The 21,024-nt window shown below is 39.1% G+C and overlaps 1 protein-coding gene across 1 annotated transcript; it reads left to right on the top strand.

Moving 5' to 3' along the window:
• Positions 1–4,591: 4,591 nt before the first annotated feature.
• On the top strand, positions 4,592–19,737 carry LOC140641985 (N-acetyllactosaminide alpha-1,3-galactosyltransferase-like). Its single transcript, XM_072842605.1, has 4 exons — positions 4,592–4,624; positions 7,373–7,426; positions 14,869–15,003; positions 18,735–19,737. Exons 3-4 carry the CDS (start codon positions 14,876–14,878, stop codon positions 19,426–19,428), a joined length of 822 nt encoding a protein of 273 aa, XP_072698706.1. The 5' UTR covers positions 4,592–4,624; positions 7,373–7,426; positions 14,869–14,875; the 3' UTR covers positions 19,429–19,737.
• Positions 19,738–21,024: the final 1,287 nt, after the last annotated feature.

Here is a 21,024-nt window from a genome sequence, read left to right as displayed (position 1 = left end):
ACTTCCTGAAAGTAGATGCGCTGCAAAACAGGCTTTTAATATTATTTTGCCTGTTTGTGCCTCACCATCTTATTTATCCAAACACAAGACACCACACCCCCCAGGCTTCCACTGCTTTCCCCTCCTCCAGAATGCCCCCAACCTGGAGAGACTGCCATAATGACAGAATGTGGAAACTTCTATGGCTAAGGTGGCCTCTTATTGCAGTTTAAATGTAAATGGACTTTCATTTCCTCTCTTTTTCACCTAAAATGATTAACATTGATCTCTCACTTCACTGACCTTTTCTTCTATGGTATACAATCCACGCATAAGCGCACCCACTAATATCCTCATTTCAAATACAGTACTTTGGAAGTTCTAACATGTCCATTTTTAAACAGTTTCCATTTCTTTGCTGAGAAGTCCTCTGTCCATTCATTTTGACCAAGTCTTCCATTAAATCCTCAAACAATTTTATAATAGCTGTTTTAAAATCCTTGTTTATCACTTCCAACATCTGAGTTATATTGAGGTCAAGTTCTCTTCACTATGGGACACATATTCACGTTTCTTTGCATTTCTAGGAACTTTTCCAAAATGTGTATCTGACATTATAGATGACATGTAGAGACTCAGGATTCTGTTATCTTCCTCTGAGGAGTGTTGATTTTTGTTTGGACAGAGAGTTAACTGGGCTGGAATCAAATCCCCAGCTCCATTTATCCTCTAGGGGGCATCAGCAGAAATTGCTCAATTTCATATGTTGCTATTTCCTGGGGGAAATTATAGTTTTTCCTATACAGGGACAGTTTAGTTGTCATCCAGGATTTGAGTCAGTTTCTATGCAGATCTGGGAGATACCCCATTCTGTATCTTCCTCTTCCTGAGGTTCTCTTTATTACTATTCAGCCTTCTTTACATCTACCAATGTCATCCTCTTACTCCTCAAGTCTCTGTGACTTCTAGCCACCCAGCTCTGTGTGAATTGAGATACTCGCAGATGAAAAGTTGTATAAATGTAAATTTTACCCAATATACCCCTCTCCTTTCAGGGATCAGCCTGGTTTTGCTCAATCTCTTTTGCCTTCAAATGGTTTTAACTTTTATTTTATTTTCCCTTCCAGGACTTATGACTGTCATCTATAGTATAGGAGCATTAGTCTGGTGTGATCTACTTTTCTATGACTCAAAACATTCTAATTCTGTGTCAATTTAATTTAATTATCCCTCTTTATCATCCCCATTTTTCTCCTAAGAGGAATGGAGATTAACAGAAAACTTCTAATATTAAAATAATTTTATTTCCTGTATGGATCATGTATGGCATATATTATTTTAGGTCACTATAAACCCTTGGTGAGTAATAATGGCTTATTTATTGATTTCTTAATAGTGTCTTTTGATGAACAAAAGTTTTCTAAATATAATATAGTTTATCATTTTTTTTAGTTGTTTCTGTCACCTTCTAAAGGACCTTTATCTATTCCCAGGTTAGAAAGAGACACTCCTATGTTTTTCTCTGAAAGCTTGTGGTTTTAGTTTTTATGCTTAGGTCTATAATTCATTTTGAGTTAACTTTTGGTAATGTGTCAGATACACAGAGCAACATAGGTGAGTTGCAAAACCTTGAGTGAAAGAAAAAAAAAAAACCAAGTTGCAAAGAGTACATGCCATGCAATTCTACTTATATGAAGTTCTACAGTAGGAATAACTCAGGTAAGGTAATAGAAATCAGAATACTCGTTTCCTGGTTGGGAGAAGTCACTCAAAGGGGCACAAGAAAAAAGTTACTGGAGTCATGGAGACATCCCATTATCTTAATTAAAGTGATTTTTGGGCAGCCTGGGTGGCTCAGCGGTTTAGTGCCTGCCTTTGGCCCAGGGTGTGATCCTGGAGTCCCAGGATCGAGTCCCACATCGGGCTCCCTGAGTGAAGCCTGCTCCTCCCTCTGCCTGTGTCTCTGTCTCTCTCTCTCTGTCTCTCAAGAATAAATAAATAAATAAATAAATAAATAAAATCTTTAAAAAATAAAAATAAAGCGATTTTTACATAGACATATACATGTGTAAAAAATCCAATGAGCTGTACACTTAAACTGTATGTATTGTACTTTATGTCAATTAAAAATGTATTACAGAAAAAAAATCCCAAGTAAGGAAAAGAACATCAATGATCCTTTTTTTTTCTAAATGGGACAAAATTGAATCCCTTGGTAATGACAAAGAGAAGCTAGTGGCATATGAATTGCTGTGATTGCAAGTGTCTAATTCTTTCATCATCAAAAGAGAATCTGATGACATCATCATTCCCAGAAGACTGAAATAATAAACAAACTGGGGCGTGCCATAGAACCAATACCAGGTTATCTGATTCATGATTTTTCAAAGGTCTCAGAATGTCCGGCTTGAAAACTGTCTGTCCCCTTGAGATTTTCCACGTGTCTTCCCAAACTATCATATCGTAAATGTTAAGTCTCTAAGGAAGAAACTGTATAAAAGTCCTATGTGATCTTAGGAAAACAAAAGGTAAGAGTTTGTCCTTAATTTCAGCCAAACTGAACCACATTAAATTCCTTTTCTACACACAATTTCATAAGTGCAAGACTGAATATGACAAAAGAGCTTTATAAACTTCATGAGTAAAATTCCAAGGTAAATGTACAAATAATCTAAAAATTATAGTTCAGGCTCTAGCCCATGTTTGGAATCAATTCTATATTTTGAAAAGGAGCATCTATTTTATGCTGTTATTGGTCCTATAACCTGTCTCGGAATGATCAACTTCATAATGTTAATTTATTAAAAATAAGTTCCTTCATAAGCATACCCCTCTTTAGAGTCCAAGTAAGTATTTTCACAATTATCTCTTCTCTGACACCACATCCTATGAGTTAGGCTGGGAAGTGGCATTTGTGTTTTGATTTTCTGTAGGAAAAGCCCTGTCCACTCTAGAAAAGACAAATGAAGGTTATAAAATCTCTTGCATCAAGGCCAGCTTAGACCAGCTAGTGTCCTAAGACTTCGGGCAGCTAGCACCCATAAAAAGTGTCTCCACAGACTCAACTCTATTTTCATATAGAGAGACCTCCAAGGACCAGATGTGCCTCAAATCCTAGCCAATATGTATTATATCAGTTGGTTTAAGTCATGGAGAGTCACAATTCTACACGGCTTACTCTGTATACATTGTGCTATATTTAATTTACTTTTATCTGTTTCTTTTTCCTCTTAGGAAAGGATGAAATACAGAAGAAAAATAATTCTCCTGTTATTACTCTTATTGCTTCTCTGGATTTTGCACAGACAGCACCGTTTCAGGTAATTTTTAAAAGCTAATGAATATTTTATTCTGGGTTTGGTAAGGATCTAGTATGTCAGAAAGGTGATAGGCTAACCTCCTGAATAAATCAGCATCCAAATGTATCAATCCAATATACCCCAAAATATCCAAATGGCATTCAAATGTATCAGCATAAAGATAACCATCAGCACAGAAGTTCTTTGTTTCTAATTTGACCGAAGCTAAACATGATTTTTGTAAACTCATAAGTGCGAGGAGAAGTAATGTTAAGCTATCAAGATAGTGACCATGTAATTATGGCTGGCAGTTAGCAATTTTTAGAGAAACTGCCATTTTTAAATAGGTGGCATCTTCTTTAAGAAACATCCCCAATATTGGTGACTTCCTGCACTACATATGGTATTTGCCCTTTATATAGTTTCACAAGTAGAAAGATTTCATTGGCAATTAGCAAATTCCATTGCTTCAATGATATTTAGTTATGTTTTCTTTCATTTGTTGCTCAAAGAATTAGGTTTCCTTTTTTTTTTTTTAAGATTTTATTTATTTATTCATGAGAGACAGAGAGAGAGAGAGAGAGAGAGGCAGAGACACAGGCAGAGGGAGAAGCAGGCTCCCCACAAGGAGCCGGACGTGGGACTTGATCCTGGATCCTGGGATCACGCCCTGAGACAAAGGCAAGCGCTCAACCACTGAGCCACCCAGGTGTCCCTAGGTTTCCTTTTTTAAGATACACATATGAAATCCTTAACTGCAGTGATTTTTTTTTTATCACGTTCATTACTGTATCTCTACAGCCAATAATGAACTTGGCACATAGTTTGTGTCTTAGTCCGGTTGAGCTGCTACAACAGAATACCTCACACTGGGTGGCTTATCAACAATGGACATTTATTTCTCACAGTTTGGGGGGCTGAGAGGTCCAAGATCAAAGTGCTGGAGGACTTGGTGTCCTGGTTCATAGACAGCCACCTTCTCGCTGTGGCCTCCTGTGGCAGAAGGGATAAGGGAGTTCTGTGGTATCACTTTTGTAAGGCTACTAATCCCGCTCATGTGGGTTCCAACCTTATGACCTAATCATGGCTCAAAGGCCCCAGCTCCTAATGCCCTCATGTTGGGGGTTCGGATTTCAACATACAGATCAAAGGGGACACAGATGCTCTGTCTGTAACATTATGTGTTCATCGAATATTTGGTAATATTAAGTAATAAAATAAGTGGATTGATGGGGTATAATTCTAGTCATGTTAAATGTAGAAACCCTTTATACAAGTTTAAAAGTAATGTAATGCTTTTTGTTTATCCTAAGCACAAAGAAACTACAAGGGACATACCGGTGCTGGTAAGTCTTATTTACAAATATGCTATGGCCTCTTCTTTGAGGACAAGACCCGTTGGAGGGCAGTAGGGTATCTCCAAGTCCTTGGTTCCTGCAGGTAGGGTAAACGAAAACAATTTTACAAACGTACTTTGGAGATGTTCGCTCTTCGTTCAAGGTCAGAGTACTAGGAGTCGGAGGGCCATCTGTGGATAGAGCAGTGAGAACTCATTAGGGGAAATGTGTTACGGGAGCCAGAACCCAGCTGCCGGGAATCTTGGGTCTTTTAAAGCTCTGGGAAATCACATAGGAGTAACGTTTTGGTTAAAAGACTCTCGGGAGATTGTTATTAACCACTGGCCACCTACAAAATCATATTATCAGAATGCATGCAAACTTCCCCAAAGATTGTGTAAGACTCCAAATCATAATATGTTCTTCAATTTCTCTCTAGAGTCATGGGAGCCCACAAAGTGAAGTGAAAGAAACTTTCTGATGCTTCTTGTGTCTAAGGGCCTATGCCTCAGGTAGTTCTATGGCGCAGGACACTCTCACCAGGACCATGACTCCATATATGGGTGAGCTGCTCTGTGCATGAAAATAATATATAGTAAGATGGTTTTCATGGGCAGGGTACGTTTCTCCTATATACAGCCATGGCTAACGGGGGTAGTAATTCCCAATCACCTGAAAACAGCAGGAAAACCCCAGACAAAGGTGGGAATGTGCAAGTGAAGTCTGCTGCAGCAGATGCTGGAAGAAAGAATGAATTATAATATTTTCTGGTAAAATGTATACAGAGCAACACAATCTAACAATCATTCTATCATTAACATTAACTCTCCTTAGCATCAGGATTCTATAGCCTTAGAACACTAATACTCAGCATCCAAAGGCTTTGCTGTCAGTGAGGCAGGTGCCTGCATAGAAGGCCATGTCTCAGTCACATCCTGGACACTGCAGAGCTCCTGCCTGTATACGTAGGCATGAAGATGGACTCATGACATATGACTCAACTCCACAGCTGCCCAATCCCCTTGTGAGCTGAGCCCAGGATCAACTGTCCAAAGATTGGCTGACCAGGGTGCCATTAGAGTGGATAGCAAGGAGATAGTAAGGGCTTAGGCCCAACTGCTTGTCTTTCCACTTGCTGTGTATGGACAAGATAATAAAAATTCTTTGTGGCTCAGTTTCCTTATCTAATAAAATGAGGATAATAATAATAATAATAATAACAACAACAATACCTATCTCATAGGGGTGGATTAAATTAGATACTACTTAGGGAAGTATTGCATACGTATTAGATGCTAATGAAGGAAATCTAACCTCATCCAGCAGGTTAGAAAATACTTCCTTTAGGTAGGTAGGGATATTTATTTATTTATTTATTTATTTATTTATTTATTTATTTTTAAAAATTTTTTTAGGTAGGGATATTTAATATAAGACCTAAATGCTGTGTAGGAATTAGCTTTTAGGTCTTATGTGTCAACATGAAGTTGTGGCATGTCTAAGGAAGCGTAAAAAGGCAAGTGAATCTGGAAAATTAACATTGTGAGGGCGAGGTCAAGATGTGGCTGGGACAGTGTGAAGGGTCAGATAATGCCAAATGTTATGGCCATACAAGGAATATAAACATTATCAGGACAATGGGAAGCCACTGAGCACAGAATAATGACATGGGGACGCTGGAGCTTTAGAAACAAGATAGTGGAAGCAAAGTGGACATATGGAGAATGGGTTGAAAAAGGCCAGTGCAAGGATAGGCAGAGAGCGGATCACAATTAAGGGGGATGGGAATATGGAGGTTCATTTTATTTTTCTCTTTGTTTATGTACCTTTGACATTTTTCATACCTACAAAGTCTTGTTGAAAGTGTACAGACAGTGAGCCAATTAGAAGGCTACTGCTGTAGCCCCGGCAAGAGATGATGGTGACCTGAAGTCATGTGGTGGCAGAGGATGAAGATATGGGGATGGATTTGAGAGTCGTTTTGGGGGTACAACCAGCAGGGCTTGATGATGGATCTGAGGTTGGGATATAGGGAGTGCTCTGAGTGTAGAATGACACTCACACTTCTGCCTCGCCAATCCAAGTGGATCCAGTGAGAGACAGGGCAACAGATGAAGGGGACCTACTTTGGGGAAGATGTAATGACTCTCACACTGAGCATTTTCATCTTGTGGCATTGGTGCAAACTTCAAGTAGAGGACTTCAGAACACAGTTGGATGTCTCGGTCCTTAAATCCTGGGAGAAGTCTAGTTGCACATACAAATTTGAAGCCATAGGAAAATGCCTGCAAGAGTGTCAATTGATCAAATAGAAAGTCTAGGAGAAACCTTTCTGAGAATAACTCTCAAACCAAGGCTCCTGAGCAGATAGGACATTTAAGGCCAGAAAGTAGGGATATATTTCCATTGTGATAGAAGCGGGGAGAATCAGTGCTCAAGACAGATATGAAGGCAAGGTGGCGGAAGCCTGAGGGAGCATTCATGTGATGACTGCTATTTCTCCATCAATGAGAAGAAGGAGAGTGAGCACTGTGGAAACACATAACGACTTCTGGGAAGCCCAGAGACTTAAGCAGAGGTGAAAAATCATGATTTTCCGTGCCACTCCTATCAAAGTTCATCATTGTTTTTCTTACTGTTTCAAGCTTTTCTTGCATTTTACCTCATATTGTAAGATAGCCCATGATTTGGTAGACAATGAATTACCTTAAACTCAAGTAGATACAGTGTGATTTTTTGCATTATTTTTCCTGATAGGTCTGTGGATACTCAATCAAAAGAATTAAAGCTATCAGACTGGTTTTTTCCCAGGTAAGAATTCTAAATCAAATATGTGAGATCAATCCTTAGATTGCTCAGCAGAAGGTAACAGACGGCAGCAATACTAACTAGCATTGCAACTGCTGGACAGCAGATGGATCCTTGATAACATTTTAAAAAATAAGCAGTGACCAAGATGCATTGAAAATGGACATTAGGGGATCCCTGGGTGGTGCAGCGGTTTGGCGCCTGCCTTTGGCCCAGGGCGCGATCCTGGAGACCCGGGATCGAATCCCACGTCGGGCTCCCGGTGCATGGAGCCTGCTTCTCCCTCTGCCTGTGTCTCTGCCTCTCTCTCTCTCTGTAACTATCATAAATAAATAAAAATTAAAAAAAAATTAAAAAAAAAAAAAGAAAATGGACATTAGGGCCCACATCCTCCAGAAATGAGGGTGTAGAATGACAGAAACCCAAAGGCCCTAAAATTATGGCCGGTCAAAGTGTGACATTTGAGATCATCTGGTTGCTTCTCCTCATTTCGCCAATGAGGGAACCAAAGGCCAAATCAGAGGTGGGCCATCTGTGCACTTGACACTTCAATACGGTGGCTTTCCTCTAGCCTCTCTGAGTCCCTCTTCTTACTACACTCACCTGTCTTTCTCCCTCATGCTGCAGGGTTTCAGGACTTGTCCTAATTAAAATTTTGAAAGGAGACATTCAGTTACGACCATGATTGGATAATGGTCTGTGACTCATCCTCCCATGATATCGTAACCGTTGTCAGATCTAATCAGGACACAGAAAGCACACAGATTATTTTAACAGAGAATGTAATATAAAGAATGATTAACTAACATAAAGTTGTTAACTAGGTAACTTGAAAGACCAAAAAGAGTATTCTAAGGTGTCATGGAGGGAAAGATTACAGGAACTATGTTCCTAGGGCCAAAGAAAGGAAAGGAAGAGGCCAAAATTATTAAATCCTAGAAACTTGGAAGGCTTAAACTTAAATGAACTCCATGTGCTGGTATCTCTGAGCTCTTGAAAGGCCTCTTGAGACAGGGAACCAGCCCTCTAGGAAGGGGCACTGGGAGGCTGGGTTTGCAAGTATCAGAAAAGCTGAAATCTGGACTCAACTGCTAGTCCGGGAAGGAACTGCTGTATGTGGGTCTTGCAGGAATGGGAGGTGGTGAGGAGCCCCCTGGAAACAGGAAAGAGCAAGTTCCTTCTTCCTCCAGTGCCCTGTATTAGCAGAGCCTTACAGGGTGCCCGCTGGCAGAGGGCAAATGTGGCTTGCTGAGTATAGTGTTGGGGGTTTAGTCAGGAAAGATGCTAGCTTGTTAGGAGGCACAGGATCCCCCTAACAAGACAGTTAAGGCGTATCCTTGTAACAGGGTGATGATTTATCCCAACAATGGAACAAAGGAGAAAACCATATAATCATTTACACAGATTCCAAATAAGCGACTGATAAATTTCAATTCCCACAGCATATTTTTTTAAACAATAGACATTTATTTCCTCCCACTTCTGAAGGCAGGACGTGGAAGATCAAGGTGTTGGCAAGTTTGGGTTGTCCTGAGGCCTCTCTCCAGGACTTGCAGAAGGCTTTCTGACTGCAGTATTCTCACAGGGACTTTCCTCAGCGCAAGCATCCTTGGTGTCTCTTTCTCTTCTTTTAAGGACACCAGTTCTATTGAATTTGGGCTGGATCCTTATGACCTCGCTTAAGCTTAATTACCTCTCTAAAGGCTCTGTCTCCAAATAGTCACGATGGAGATGAGGGCTTAACATATGAATTTGAGGGAGACAGCATTCAGTCCATAACTAGTTCTGAAATAGTCAATAGCATTTTTTTCTTCCAAAAGCACTTCAATTTCCATTGCAATTTTCATTTTCTAATTTGATGACCATCAAGATTGAACACTTTCATATGACTATTGGCCATTTGGATATTCACTTCTGTAAAATGCCATTTATATCTGTGGATTTCCTTTCAGCTTTCTTGTTAGCATCCTTGGATGCACAAAATTTTATTTTCTGATGAAGTCTAATTTATCTACTTTTTTTTTCTTTTAGTGCCTGTGCTTTTCATGCCACATCTAAGAAATGATTGCTAAATCCAAGGCTGTGAAAATGTACTGTAGTTTTCTGAGAAGAGTTTTATCATTTTTACTCTTCTATTTGGCTCTTTGATCCATTTAGAGTTAATTTTTGTATATGATAGAAGAGTCCAACTTTCTTTTTTTTTTTAGTGCAGGTATCCTACTGTCCCAGCACAATTTGTTGAAAAGACTATTTTCCCCCATTGAATGGTCTTCCCACCCTTTATTTAAAGTTAACTGATCATAGTTGTATGGGTTTATTTACAGACTCGATTCTGTTCCATCGATCTATATGTCTATCCTTATGTCAATACCACATTGTTTTGATAGTTGTATCTTTGTAGTAGTTTTGAAATCAGGAAGTGTGAGTCCTCCAATTTGTTCTTTATTTTTCTTTTCCTGATTGTTTTGCCCATAAAATTCCTTATGAAAAAAAATAAAAGGCAGTTGGAAAATCGATAGTGTATTTGTTTCCTAGGGCTGTTGTAACAAATTGCCTACAAACTACATGACTTAAAACAACATAAATTAATTTTTTCACAGTTCTGGAATCCAGAAATCCAAAATCCCAAGTTATCAGCAGGGCCATGATCCCTCCGAAAGCCCCAGGGAAGAATTTTTCCTGCCTCTTGAAGTTTCTGGTGGCCCCAGGCCTTTGGCTTGTGAGAGTGGAACACCAGTCTCTGCCTCTTTCTTCATATGGCCTTGCCTGTGTCGCTCTTCTATGTGCTCTTTATCTTCTTATAAGGACACCGATCGTTGGATTTACAGGCCTAACCTAATTCAGAATGACCTCATCATAATTAATTGCATATGCAAAGACACTATTTCCAAATAAGATAACATTCTGAAGCTCCAAGTGGATTTGAATTTGGGGGGAGGAGTCACAATTCAACCCACTACATGTAAGAATTATACTGAATCTCTAGATCACTTTCTTGGGTGTATTGTCATCTTCACAATGTAGGTCTCCAATCCATAAACATGGATGTCTTCCCATTTATCTAGGCCTTCTTTAATCTTTCCCAACGTTTTACAGTTTTCATTGTACAGTCTTGTGCCTCCTTTGGCTCTGTGTATTCCTAAATATTTTATTCTTTTTGTTCCTATCATAAATGACATTGTTTTCTTAATTTTATTTTCAGACAGTCCATTCCCAGTGTGTGGAAACAGCGAATGATTTTTTTTTCATGTTAATCTTGTATCCTGCAACAATTATTAGTTCTAATAGATTATTTTTGTAGATTTCATAGAATTTTTACTAATAGAGATCATTTTACTTCTTCCTTGGTTGGATGTCTTTTATTTCCTCTTGCCCAACTGCTCTAAATCTCCAGTATAATGTTGAATGGAAGTGGATAAAACAGCTTGTCTTGTTCCTAATTTTAGAGAGGAAAGCTTTCAGTCTCTAAAAAATAAGTATGATGGGCCCCTGGGTGATTCAGTCAGTTAAGTGTCCAACCCCTGATTTTGGCTCAGGCATGATCTCAATGTCATGAGATCAAGCCCCGTGTCAGGCTCGGTGCTGAGTGTGGGACCTGCTTGGGATTCTCTCCGTCCCTCTCTCTCTGCTCCTACTGCCCCCCACTTGGGTATGCATGCTTTTTCTCTATTAAAAAAAAAGTATGATGTCAGCTGTGAGTTTTGCATAGATGCCATTTATCATGTAGAGGGATTTCCCTTTATTCCTAGTTTGTAGAATATTTTTATCATGCAAGAATGTTTTTCAAAACATTATATGCTTTCACTCATATGGAGAATATAAAAAAATGAGAGATTGAAGGGGAAAGGAGAGAAAAATCAGAAAAATCAGAGAAGGTGACGGAACATAAGAGACTCCTAACTCTGGGAAACGAACAGGGGTAGTGGAAGGGAGGTGGGCGGGGGGTGGGGGGACTGGGTGACGAGCACTGAAGGGGGCACTTGACGGGATGAGCACTGGGTGTTAGACTATATGTTAGCAAATAGAACGCCAATAAAAATACATATATAAAAAAATAAAAAGAATGTTTGTCAAATGCCTTTTCTGCATGACTTAAGATGATCATGTAGGTTTTTTTCTTTCATTTTATTAATATGGTATTTTATATTGATCAGCATGTGTATGTTGAACCAGCCTGCGTTCCTGGGAATAAATCTCACTTCAGATTTTATTTATTTTTCAAAAAGATTTTATTAATTTATTCATGAGAGACAGAGAGAGAGAGAGAGAGAGGCAGAAACACAGGCAGAGGGAGAAGCAGGCTCCATGCAGGGAGCCCGACGTGGGACTCGATCCTGGGTCTCCAGGATCACGCCCTGGACCGAAGGCAGGCACTAAACTGCTGAGCCACCTGGGCTGCCCCTCACTTCAGATTTTAATATGCTATTGGATTCAGTTTTGTAAAATTTTGTTGAGGATTTTTTCATTTTTATTCATAATAGATATTGATCTATCATTTTCTTGAGGTGTATTTTTCTGGCTTTTGTACCAGTAATGCTGGCCACATAATGAGTTAGAAAGTATTCTCTCCTTTTCAATTTCTTTGGAAGACTTTGAGGATGATTGATGTCAATCTGTTAAATGTTTGGTAGAATTTACCAGGGAAGCCATCAGGTCCTGGGTTTTTCTTTGTGGGGAAATTTTGATTACTGATTCACTTCTTTTTACTTGTTCTCTTGTCTTGTTCTAGGTCTTTAAGATTTTCTACTTCTTGGGATGCCTGGGTGGCTCATCGGTTGAATGTCTGCCTTAGGCTCAGGGCATGACCCCGGGGTCCCAGCATCGAGTCCCATGTCGGGCTCCCTGCATGGAGCCTGCTTCTCCCTCTGCCTGGGTCTCTGCTTCTCTCTGTGTCTCTCATGAATAAATAAATAAAATCTAAAAAAAAAAAAAAGATTTTCTATTTCTTCTTCAACTAGTTTTGGTAGTTTGTGTGTTTCTAGGAATTTATCCATTTCGTCTGTGTTATCTAGTAAACTCTTGTGCAGTTGCTTTTGGTATTCTCTTATAATGTTTTACTGCCTGTAAGGCCCATAGTAATGTCCCCACTTCCATTCCTGATTTTAATAATTTGAGTCACTTATAGATTTTTTTGGTTTTGGTCAATCTAGTTAAAGATTTGTCAATTTTGTTAATATTTTCAAAGAACCAACTTTTGGCTTCATTAATTCTATCATTTTTTTCTCTTCCTCTATGTCAGTTGTCTCTGCTCCAGTCTTTATTATTTCTTCCTTCTACGTGCTTTGGGTTTAGTTTGCTGATTTTTTCTAGTTCTTTAAGGTGGAAGGTTAGGCTATTATATATTTCTTTTTTTTAATGGATATTCTTTAAAACTTTTAAAAAGATTTTATTTATTTATTCATGAGAGACCACAGAGAGAGGCAGAGACATAGGCAGAGGGAGAAGCAGGCTCTCCGTGGGGACCCCGACATGGGACTCGATCCCAGGACCCCAGAGTCACGCCCTGAGCTGAAGGCAGATGCTCAACCGCTGAACCACCCAGGTGCCCCATTATTGATTTCATTCCATTCTCAATGAAAAAAGATAGTTTGAAAGTTTCCAAGTATCTTAAGTTTATTGAGATATGTCTTATGGCTTAACATATGATCTATCCTGGAAAATGTCCCATGTGTATTTGAGAAGAATATGAATTCTGTTGTTGGTTACAGTGTTCCATGTCTGATTCTTCTTCTGCCTGCCCAAATCTGCTGTTGAAATCCAATGGCAAGTTTGTTTGTTTTCAGCCATTTTACTTCTCAGCTCCAGGATTTCTATGTGGTTCCTTTTATAATTTCTCTTTATTCACATTCCCTATTTGTTAAGCTGTTGTCCTCCTGGTTTCCTTTAGTTCTTTATCCATGGTTTTCTTTGGCTCTTTCAGCACATTTAAAATAGTTAAAATATTGTTCTAGTAAGCCCAATGTCTGGGCTTCCCTAGGGATAGTTTTTATTAATTTTTTTCCCTATGAATGGACCATACATTCTTGTTTCTTTGCATGCCTCATAACTTTTAGTTGAAAACTAGACATTTTGTATATTATGATATGGTTGCTTTGGATGTCTTTCGCCTGCTCAGAGTCGTTCTTGCTTACTGTGGATTGTAGCTGCTTTGTATGTTTAGTGACTTTTTCAAACCGTTTTTAAAGACTGAATTCTTTGTCTTGTTTGGTCTGAGAAGTCCCTGTTCCTTTAGCTTGTGGTCAGCTAGTGGTTTGGCAGAGATATCCTTAAATGACTAGAGCCAGAGTGGTGGTGTTGATGGTAGTTGGAAGGTTATTGGAGAAGAAGGAGAAGGACGAGAAGAAGGAGGAGGAAAAGAAAAAGAAGAAGAAGAAAATAATCTCCCTCTTGTAAAAACTGACTCTGTATTTGAGCCCTCAACACAGTTCAGCTGTTTACAACTTTGCCTTAGCCTTCACTTCCTGCTTGCACTGAGAGCCTAAGTATCAGCCAGAGGTGAAACCTTAGGATCTTCAGGGATCTTTCCTGAGCATGTAACCTGCTCTGAACATGTGCATGGATTTCTCAATTCCTCATTATACATGGGATCTTGTCAAAGCCTTTACTTTTCAAAGAACTCTCTTTCAAACCTTTCCTCCCAGGCTTTCAGCGTATCCAGTGTTTATTCCAACTGTGGTGGCAGGGCTTCTTCCATTTTAAAATGTTTTCAAGGATTGCCCCCTACTTAGCCACTTTTCCCTTTTGAGAGAGTTCTGAGTTAAGTGAAACAAAGGAGAGCACTAGGAATCCATTCCTTTGGAGAACTCTCAGGTCAAAACGGACAAACACAATTCCTTCAGAATTAGACCCACTCTTCTTCCAGAAGCAGATACTCACACTGACACGTGATCTGCTGTTTTCAATACCACTGCCACACTCGGAGGGAGTTGGTGTAAGGCTAAGTTAAAATACTGCAAAGCTTTCCTTCTCCTATTGTGTTGTCATCCTTTCCTTAATTTTTGCTTGACTGCTCTAAAATTTTGGCTATTTTCCAGAGTTCGGACAAAGTTGCTTCTGACTGTATGCAGTAATATTAGCCTGGCAGCATTTTAGAGTATGAAACTGGAAAGCTCATTTTTCAAAATGTGGTATCTGAAAATAATAAATGTTAAAAAGTCTAAGACTGGGAGATTTTGTTCAAACACAGGTAATATTACTTTAGGCTTTGGGTGACATTTTAACGGTGTCCTCAAAAGATTTTTGGAATCACAATATAACTAATCTGTACATGTACTTTTGTAATGATCTGACCATTTCTGACAAGCTGTTCTCCTGTTTATTGTAACCATCAAGGCTTTGGATTAGAAGAAAGGAAATGCTGCAACCAGACACACTTTATTCATTAGTAACATCTACCAGTTTTATTAAAAGATATACTGTTCATAATTGTTATGTCTTTCTTACAGTAAATCCATGAACCTGACTAATACCAGCTGGTCGGCTCCAATTGTGTGGGAAGGCACTTTTGATGAAGAAGTATTGGAAAAGTATTATGCAAAACATAAAATCACTGTGGGATTGACTGTATTTGCTGTAGGCAGGTAGGTAATGGCAAATGTCCTTTACATTCAAGCTTCTTACTGTAGAAAATGAGAGATTATAGGAGCACCAAAAAAAAAAGAAAAATCAAAGAATCAAAACACTTTTTCTTTGGAAAAAAATCACAATTATCAAGGAAGTCTGGCAAAGAAAAAGTTTGACACAAATTACCAATATTAGGAAAGAAACATAGTATATCACCTCAGAACTGGCAGACATCAAAGGGAAAATCAGAGACTACTACACTCTACATATACATGTGAAAACTTCAGTGAAACGGACCTTGACAACACAGTCACAACCCACCCAAAATGAAAGTGATCACTTCAGTAGCTCTTTATCTGTTGAGGAAATAGAATTCATAATTTAAAAAACTCCCAAGGTCTCCATGCCCAGATGGTTTCATCGGAAAATTCTACCAAATATTTAAAGAGTTAACATCAGTTCTATGTAATCTCTTTCAAAAAATAGAAGAGAAAGAAACAACACTTTCCAATTCATTTTATGAAGCAAGTGCTGCTCTAATAACAAAATCATACCCAAAAAAGTATTAAGTTGAACAGTGTACATATTACCCATTAAAATTATAAATTTCATCAACTTTATAGTAACTCATTATTAAATATTGATAGTAATTTATTCTTTTTTTAATAGACCTTTTTTTTTTTTTAAAGTTTTATTTATTTTTTAGTAATCTCTACACCCGATGTAGGGCTCAAACTCACAAGTCACATGGTCTTCTGACTGAGCCAGCCAGGCACCTCTGATAGTAATTTATACTTAAACAGAAGATAACTCAGAAGAGGAAGGAAGGAAGGAGGAATCCTTACCAAAGAAACTTCTGTGTACCTCTTTCCCAGATCCATTCCGATCCCTCTCCATTGCTGCTCCACAATCTGTAAGAGGGCACAGTGAGTGACCCCATGCCAGGGCAGTGCTCTTACTTTCAGGACACAGATGGAGTTTCTGCTTCCTTTCCACGCCCCTTCAGTAGAACACACTTAGAAGAGTCCAATGTAAGTGAAGGACACTGAAACCAAAGCTTCATTAACTTTATCGTAAAATCCCCTTTTTGTGTGTTAAAGAGCCTCTGAAAGTCTCAGGAATTAATGGCATCAGGTGCCTCTGAAATTAGGAGTATAGGTGGAACCAAAAACAGAAGGATAGATTGAAAGTACCTATACAGGGGTGCCTGGGTGACTCAGTGGTTGAGTGTGTGCCTTCAGCCCAAGGCGTGATCCCTGAGTTCTGGGATCGAGTCCCACATCAGGCTCCCTGCATAGAGCCTGCTTCTCCCTCTGCTTGTGTCTCTGCCTCTCTCTCTCTCTCTCTCTCTGTCTCTCATGAATAAATAAATAAAATATTTTTTAAAAAAGCTCTGCCTTTGGCTCAGGGTCCTGGGATCAAGTCCCAAGTCAGGGTCTCTGCTCAATGGGAAGTCTACTTCTCCCATTGCCTCTTTCTCTCTCTCAGATAAATATATTAAATCTTTAAAAATAAATTAATTAACCTTACCTAAGAAAACATCAGAACCCAAATTGAGGATCATTCTATAAAATACCTGATCAGCACTCTTCAGGGTCAGGGTCATGAATGACAAGGAGAGAAACTGAGGAGCCTAAGGAGGCTAAAGAAACAAAATGATGAAATGCAATGTGTATCCTGGATTGGCACTTGGAAACTAAAAGGCTATTAGGGTAAAAATGGGTGAAATTAAAATAAAATCTGTGATTTAGTTATAGTATTTACCCACTGGTAATTTCCTAGTTCTGACGAATGTACCATGGTTATATAAGATAATAACATGAAGGTGGGTAGAGTGCATATGAGAAATCTCTATAGGGATCCCTGGGTGGCGCAGCGGTTTGGCGCCTGCCTTTGGCCCAGGGCGCGATCCTGGAGACTCGGGATCGAATCCCACGTCAGGCTCCCGGTGCATGGAGCCTGCTTTTCCCTCTGCCTGTGTCTCTGCCTCTCTCTCTCTCTGTGTGTGACTATCATAAATAAATAAAAAATTTAAAAAAAAAGAAAACAAAAATTAAAAAAAAGAAATCTCTATAATATGTTTGCACTTGTTCTGTAAATCTAGTATCATTCCAAAATAGAAAATTAAAAAAAAATTTTTTAAGTTCACAATTGTGTGAGACAATAATAACCTGACAATAACCCTTTTTTCTTGTAAGTGCCTAACACTAGCTTTTGATCCCTGAGACATCCATGTCAAAGACATCCAACTCAAATAAACATATTGCCAGCCTTGACTGTACAGCCAGGCTGTCCATCCCATGAGATTCCCCTTTTAGAAAGGCCTGGGTAACCTATGTAACTGACCACTTGAGTGACCCTGTGTTTTCCTTCCTTGCACTTTCATTGTTTCTCTTCAGTTTTAAATAGAAAAACCCTAGGCACTCCACCCCTTAAAGGCAGGAGCCTCAAGGTCCCCCCTTCTCGCTCCCTACCTACGACCTCGTTCTGTGGCCCTGCACTTACCCTGTACCCCTGTACCAGGACTGAGTAATAAACCTTGTTTTGTCAAAGTTCTCTGATGGCTGTTGCTGAGGTGCAGCTTGTAAGTGTCTTAAGAACCACTAGGGCTGGTCCAGCCCAACACTGGCTCTGGTAGAGGAAATGTCTGTGGGGGTCTCACCGCAAGCAACAGGGCCAAGGTGGGTCACAGGCATTCCTGGCCAATAAGATTACTACCAAAGGCTGAGAACAACAACAACAACAAAAAATAGCCCTATATTATTATACTAGACACAAAAATTAATTCAAACAAATAACTAACTTAAAAGTGAAAGTTAAAACGATAAAGCAACTAGAAGAAAATAGAGCATATTTTCACTACTTTGAGGAGGCAACCATTTCTGAAACATAATACAAAAGCACTAACCATAAAGAAATGTAGATAAACTGTATTTCTTTGGATTTGAGTTGCTAGCTTCCAACTCAGTAGAATATTTTAAGTGATATCTTTCATAATTTATCTTACTTTAGTTATTAAATTGCCATAATTTTTAGATATTCCAAACTAGAGAGTTTTTCTCCCAGCTCCATCTGCTATGTTTCTTAAAAATTAGGTCAATATTCAGAATGTATTTTTAATGATTATATAAACATTATTTGAAGCTGAGGCGTGTATGATTACCCTTCCTTTTTTAAATTTACCTGACGCCATTTATTACTCTGAAAATTTTCAATGGTTGGAGAGCCCAGAAATGAGAAAGTTTTGTTTTCTAATCCAGCAATCTTAGCACCATATTAAAAAGCCATGAGACACAGTGCAGATAGTGGGGTACTGACTATGCTACCTCAAACACTTCTGCCTAACTGTCCTCGTAAAGAAAGCCGCAGACACCAATCATGGCTCTTGCAATGACCCAAGACCCTCCTGCCTACAACCTGCAAAGCAAGCTCCCTCTTCTCTGATAATCCTGAAGACTCTGGCTCTCATCTTGCACCGGGCTCTGTGCTGTTTCCTGATCTCACCAAGTTTCATTCCCTCTCATGAGGGGGATTTTCTCTCCTATAATCCACAGAGCCCCATCAGGAAGAAGAAAGACAAATGACTTCACTTGCTTTTACACTGCTTAAATATAACTCAAGAAGTATATCTAATATTTGGTTTGCTTACTAGCATGTTTGGACAAGCTACAGCCAGTGTAATTTAAGTAGCATATGTTCCATCAAAATATAAGACAAGGAACTTATTCATTTCTTATTTGTTTCACAGATATATTGACCACTATTTGAAGAAATTTATATCATCTGCAGATATGTTTTTCATGGCTGGCCATAAAGTCATAATTTATGTTCTGATAGATGACTTATCCAGGATGCCTTGGATACAGCTGAGTCGCCTCCGTACGATCAAAGTATTTGAAATAAAGCGAGAGAAGAGATGGCAAGACATCAGCATGATGCGCATGAAGACTATTAGTGAACATGTTGTGAATCATATCCAGTATGAAGTTGACTTTCTCTTCTGCATGGACGTGGATCAAATCTTCATAGGGAAATATGGGTTGGAGACTCTGGGGGAGTCTGTGGCTCAGTTACATGCCTATTGGTACAAGGAAGATCCTAAAGAGGTGCCATATGAAAGGAATGAGTCATCAGAAGCATATATACCTATTGGTATGGGAGATTTTTATTACCATGCTGCTGTGTTTGGTGGCACTCCCATCCAAGTACTTGATATTGCCAGGGAGTGCTTAAAAGGAATCATGAATGACAAGAAAAACAGCATTGAAGCAGTGTGGCATGATGAAAGCCACTTAAACAAGTATTTCTTTCTCCATAAACCTACTAAACTCTTATCACCAGAATATTGCTGGGATTATGGTAGAATGAATGGTCTTTATTATCCAAATATCAAACTCTATTGGGCCGTCAAGGATTATAAAAATCTTAGGGTGATAACATAATTATATAGCACCTTCTTCAAATTTCTGAAATTCAGAGCATCTTTTTGTCTTATTCTTTAGGAAATCAGCACTTGATAAATTTTAGCACTAAAAAAGAATCACTAACAAAATGGCAAGACCACCAGCACTGCATACTCACACTTTTCCTTGTATTCATTTTGAATTGTATAACATGGGATACAGCAGTTGCAGAATGAATGTATTGACATCAGATAGAGATACGTGATTTCATATCCTGTGTGAATGTCGAGTAAATATTATTTTTTGGATCACACTGAACAAAATAAAATCTGTCACAAGAAAATGAAACCTTAAATATCTTTATTGATCTATGTGGATACACATTTCTCATATTGCTTAAGAAAGGGGACTGTCTAGAGGTGTAGATAAGAATTCACTGTAACGATAATAATGTTCTCTCCATGTAAAACATCCAAGGTGTTAAGGCTGCCACCAGATGGGCAGAAAACTACTTAGGAAACTTTGAGTCATTCAAAAAGAACTGTATTTAAAACTACAACATTGTCGTAAAAACTAATTGAAGAAAAAATTAAAAATATAGAGAGAAAATTGAAAGCCTCCCCTTTACTCCCCCCTTGATAATCTATCCTTCAATACTCCTTTTATGTGCATTTACATACCCACCACATGAATATGCACACACACACTTATTCAATATTTTATACAAACTGATCTATACCACACCTATGCACATACACGCACACACACAGATTTTATCAGTAGTCAGGGTCCAGTTGGGAAAACAGATTCTATTATTCTTGGTATTTTAAACAGTGGGGATTTAATGCAGGGAATTGGACGTATAAACAAGGTAATAACAGCCAAGGAGCACACAAGAGAGAAGCAGCCTATAATTAGTTTTTCCTGAAGGCAGTGCAGTCCAAAGGCTGAAGGAAAAATTGTAGAATGTCCAGAAAGAGCTGGAACCTAGCATGAGTTGCCTGGCGTGAATGCGGACAACAAAGAGAGGAGTCCCAGTCGCTTTTAACGATGTCATCCAAGGAGACAGAGACAGGAGGGAAATATATAGACTTTTCTCCTCCTCCTACCCTGTCTGCTTTCTACTGTCCAGTGCTATCCACGAATCAGATGTGAGGGAGTCCGGGAGATGTAGGTCCCTGCCATACTGAGCAGAGCGTGGGAAAAGTGAGAGAGAAATCTGATGGTAAACAGATAAGTGGCTACCATAGTTCACCCATTTTGCCACAAAACACCCATACTCCTCCTTCTACCCATGCTTCACTCCCATAAAACAACTTCATGTTTCTACCTTGAAGAATTCAACCAACTTTTTATACATAACCACTTCCTTCCCAAGAGGGTGAAACACAAAGTACTACCTGACATCGTTTCCTTCCTCATGTCCGGGAACCCAAGAAGATATGAGGTTCTCCCTCAGGACTGCACATGGTTCTTCAAAGTTTGGTGAACTCTGATCTAAACTGTAAAGAAGGGCAGCCCCGGTGGCTCAGCGGTTTAGCACCGCCTTTGGCCTGGGGCCTGATCCTGGAGACCCGGGATCAAGTCCCACGTCGGGCTCCCTGCATGGAACATGCTTCTCCCTCTGCCTGTGTC

This window comes from Canis lupus, chromosome 10, assembly GCF_048164855.1.
Source record: "Canis lupus baileyi chromosome 10, mCanLup2.hap1, whole genome shotgun sequence".
NCBI lineage: Eukaryota > Metazoa > Chordata > Mammalia > Carnivora > Canidae > Canis > Canis lupus.
The sequence above is the reverse complement of the archived record's forward strand: the minus strand, read 5'-3'. Positions and strand labels throughout refer to the sequence as shown.